Below are 4,271 nucleotides of genomic sequence, written 5' to 3' on the forward strand. Positions count from 1 at the left end.
TAATATATTATTATAAATAATATATTAATATCCTACAAACAAAATTATAAAATTAATACATATAGGTACATATATATTTAACGCATATTAAAAAATACTTATAAAATAAGTGCATAAAGCGCGATGTTCTTCCAGGAAAGTGTAGTAAATTAATTGTCTCAATTGTCTACATTTTATTATATACATGCAGTTATATATTACTTCTGCTTCATGTCGTCAATGATGTCACATGACAATGTGTCATCCTGTCATACAATGTGAAAGTTCCACTTTAATTTAGGAAACATAATAAACAGTATAATACTACAGTATAATACTACATAATACACCCCTCCATTCAAGATCGACTCAGCTAAATTATGAATGACGGTCGATACTAAGGGAAGGAAACTATCGTGCGGGTGTTTCCACAAGAGAAGAATTACGTGGCTTTTGCGGGAAAATAAAAAGAAAGAAAAGTCTTCAACAGTGGCGTGTATTATCGACACGAACGATCCAATACGCTCATTCTGTACATTATCCAACTGATCTATCCTTCGGAATGCAATTTTCCTATGCAACTTCCCTCCTCCACTCCCGTTCTTCACCTCTAAAACCAAACAGGACTGACACACTGACCTCAAACTTGAAATTGAACGGCACGCGTGACAGTCTTAATTTAGAACTTTTCATTATTCATTATACAGTATTTGCCTAAGGATAAGTTAATTTCTTTTTTGCATAATTAATAAATTATTTCTTTTATTTTTTTTAAATAACAGGATTAAATATTTATTAATAATATTTATTCAAGTAAAAACAAAACTCAATATCCGTTAATAATATTACATAATATTTATAAAAATTAGATTATGTTAATCTAAAAAGTTTTAAAAAAATCTTAATGGTTATATTTGAACTAATATATATTATAGATGATACTAAATAGTATCTAATAATTTTATATTCTAGATACTTTTCTTAAAATAAACTATATACTTAAGTACATTTTTATAAGTGTATAATATAATAAATTTTCATTATTTCTGCGTTTTTAAAGGTTTACCATGTTTATTGACTTCCTACAATTAATTAATATATCGCACGTTGATGAAAAAATTATACATCTCAAAATTAATAATTTTTCAGTAAAACATTTTTAATGGGCGAGATTTATGCCCAATGGACACAAAATATATAAATTAGATTCAGTGTATTAAACGTAATAGATGCATCTAATTTATGTATTTTGTGTCTATTGGGCATAAATCTCGCTCACTAAAAATACTGTATATCAATCCAAACAGATTAGGTATATAAAATATCAAGTTAAATAAAGAATATGCTAAATACTTGTTTTTTGCTATACTTCATTGTTTACCATTCCTTATGTTATCACCAAATAACATTAAAGCTTTGCATTCCCTACAATAAAGAATTTATATAGATTATGATATATGGTTGCGCTACTTACTATATTGACAAATCGATTTACTGACAGTGGTTTTATTAACAGTAAAAAACTGAAATCATAACATAATACTAATAATAACATAATACTAATAAAAATAATATAACAGAGTAATTGCATGCAAATTATCGTCATTCCTTCTGTTTTTTCCGACTTTTGCAGTAAATTCTATTCTACAATATGTCTTGATTTCCTGTTTCTTGCTTTTCATCTTTTGCCTTTTTGTTTTTTTGCGCATTGTTTTATCGATATTTATATTTCTTATCGCGTGTTTCTTATCTTTTCAGAATTTCAACTTTTACTTCGGGTGACAAAAAACAAGAAATTATCGTGTTAAATATGCTGACAATTTAGATTAGATTAGGTTGAAGAAATTAGTTCATTTTATTTAGCGGTAAACATAGTGCAGAAACACTATATATATATATATATATATATATATAAATAACATAATCTTTACAATAATAAGAATATTAACATGAACAATAACATGAATGAATTAATATAAGAATAGACTTTAACTGTCGGTCTGTAATTGTGAGCTATATGAAATAATGTTTTTCTTCGATAATTCAGAAATGACAAATTATATATAATGATATTTCTTGATTTCATATGACAAAAATACAAGAAGCAAAAAGCAAAAGAAAATATGACGCAAAAACAAGATGCAAAAAAACATATTGGATACATTCAACAGAACGCAATTGTTGCGTAACAATTTATTGATTGCAATTAACATGTTGAGTGTGTTCTGCTAAACATTCTTATAATATTAACTATCGCATGCGAGTATAGAAAAATCTTTACGATATATAAAAAATATGTTTTATTTTCCATTGACAGTGATTGAACCAATAGCAATAACTTTGTGTATATCAAAAATGTACAAAAGTCTACATTGTAAATTAGGGGCTTCGCATAATCAAAGGAATAGTGACGGAATAGAGAACACAGAGAATAAAAATTTCAACCAATCTATGCACTATATGGAATATACAATTTCTGATAGATTGAAATTCTTATTTTCTATTCCTATTCTCTATTCTTATTTCTTGATTGTATGCAATCCCTTACATTGTCATATACAGGATGTACGAAAAGTTCTGCAATACTTTTTAAATAATGCTAATGCCAATAATAACTTTCAAGCTTCATAACTCGAAAATTACTGATAAGTAACATACTTTATTATATGTTTTTAGAACTCTCTAAATAGGAATTTCCAATTAAGATTTTTATGTTAACCTAGTCCGGGCTTTTCAAAGTCATCCAAATTTAAAATATTATATTATCTAATAGATTTTTAAATATATATATATACTTTTTTAATGAAACATTTTTTTGAGAAATTGCTTATTTATAAAGATAAGGGTTCGGTAAAATGTAAAAATTTTTTTACACCTTATATATTATGTTTCAAAGAATGATACATTGAAAGCAGCCATTTGGGTCAATACATTTTACTTGAAACTCAGCATACTTTTATGTAATTTGTTGAAAATCATAACGACTGCTGAGTAAACATTGAGACGTTGAGTACGTTTAGGATCGTTTAGCAGACAACTATAAAACGGTTGCAAAACTGTTGCATTCTGTTGCACCTATAAAATAGGCTTAAATTTCCGCGCGATGTAAATACTGAAATTACTCCATATAATGTAAATTCTATCAATTATTATAGAATTGTAACATTATTGTATATAAATAAATAAACTATAAACGTGTTTTTCCTCAAAAATGTATTAGTTTTTAAGAGAGAGAAAACAGAGAGAGAGAGAGAGAGAGAGAGAGAGAGAGAGAGAGAGAGCAATTTTTTTTCATTATTTAAAAAAATGCTAATTTTTTACTTGTGTTAACGCAACAATATATTGTTAGATTATTGTATTAATTTCTTTATTATGCCAATATTTACATACGTATAAATTAAAAGTTGTTTTATTTAAAAAACTATTTCTGTAAAAATACATTTATTTTAATCACTAATATAGAATAAATAAAAAATATATACAAGATAATCGTAACAAATTGCGCATATAAATTAAAATTCTTTCGATTTTACAGTGATACAATTACATCGATTGTATATCAAGATCCTCGAAGACCTAACAATATCGAGGCCTAAGAACTTTCCTTTCAAAAGGTGCGAAGAAGCCTTAAAAAAAAGCCGAAAAAAACAAGCGTGCAGTAGCTGAAAGTGCAAGCTCTCTAGGAAGATCCAGTATAGCGGAAAGATCGCGAAAAGGGTGAAGGGTACAAACATTTAAGGGTGGGTGGGGGGGATGCAGCTCGAAAAGGTGGCGGTATGGAGGAGCACTCGTTGGAGGCTCTCATGCAGGCGGGCCTTATTTTCGTGGTCGCCGTCGCCATCATCATTTCAAATCTTCTCATTATCGTCACCTACCTCAACTTCCGCGGTAAGTCAAAATTCTTTGCCTTATATTGAAACAAACATTTAAAAATTATATTTATGTCGATTTTAGTTGTCATATTTAATTAAACGCATTCAACATTTCAGCGTATACTTCTCTTTTTGCATGTATATACACTTTTTTTTTAAAGTCATAAGCAGTATAACTTCATTATTAATAGAATGAACTATTGATTTAGTTCTTCATTCTAACATCAAATAATATTGTACATTTTTGTAAATTTGATAATTTTGCTATTTTGTCATTCTTACATTTCCTTTATATATTCTTATCACAATTTTGATTTATATATGATGTGAATTTCAACATTTTTTAAATGATAAATCCTTAAAAATATCAAATTCTTAACATATATTTATTTTTAAGGTATAAATTCTTTTAATTTAAAA

General features: G+C 27.2%; 1 protein-coding gene across 1 annotated transcript in view; it reads left to right on the top strand.

The window, feature by feature from the left end:
* Positions 1–3,755: 3,755 nt before the first annotated feature.
* Positions 3,756–4,271, top strand: part of LOC108688179 (probable G-protein coupled receptor 52) — a 3,399-nt gene continuing 2,883 nt past the window's right edge. Inside the window, exon 1 of the mRNA XM_018194326.1 lies at positions 3,756–3,867. Within this exon, the coding sequence (XP_018049815.1) occupies positions 3,756–3,867 (112 nt within the window). The remainder of the gene's footprint in view (positions 3,868–4,271) is intronic.

The sequence above is a fragment of the Atta colombica genome, unplaced genomic scaffold (genome assembly GCF_001594045.1).
Source record: "Atta colombica isolate Treedump-2 unplaced genomic scaffold, Acol1.0 scaffold226, whole genome shotgun sequence".
Lineage (NCBI taxonomy): Eukaryota > Metazoa > Arthropoda > Insecta > Hymenoptera > Formicidae > Atta > Atta colombica.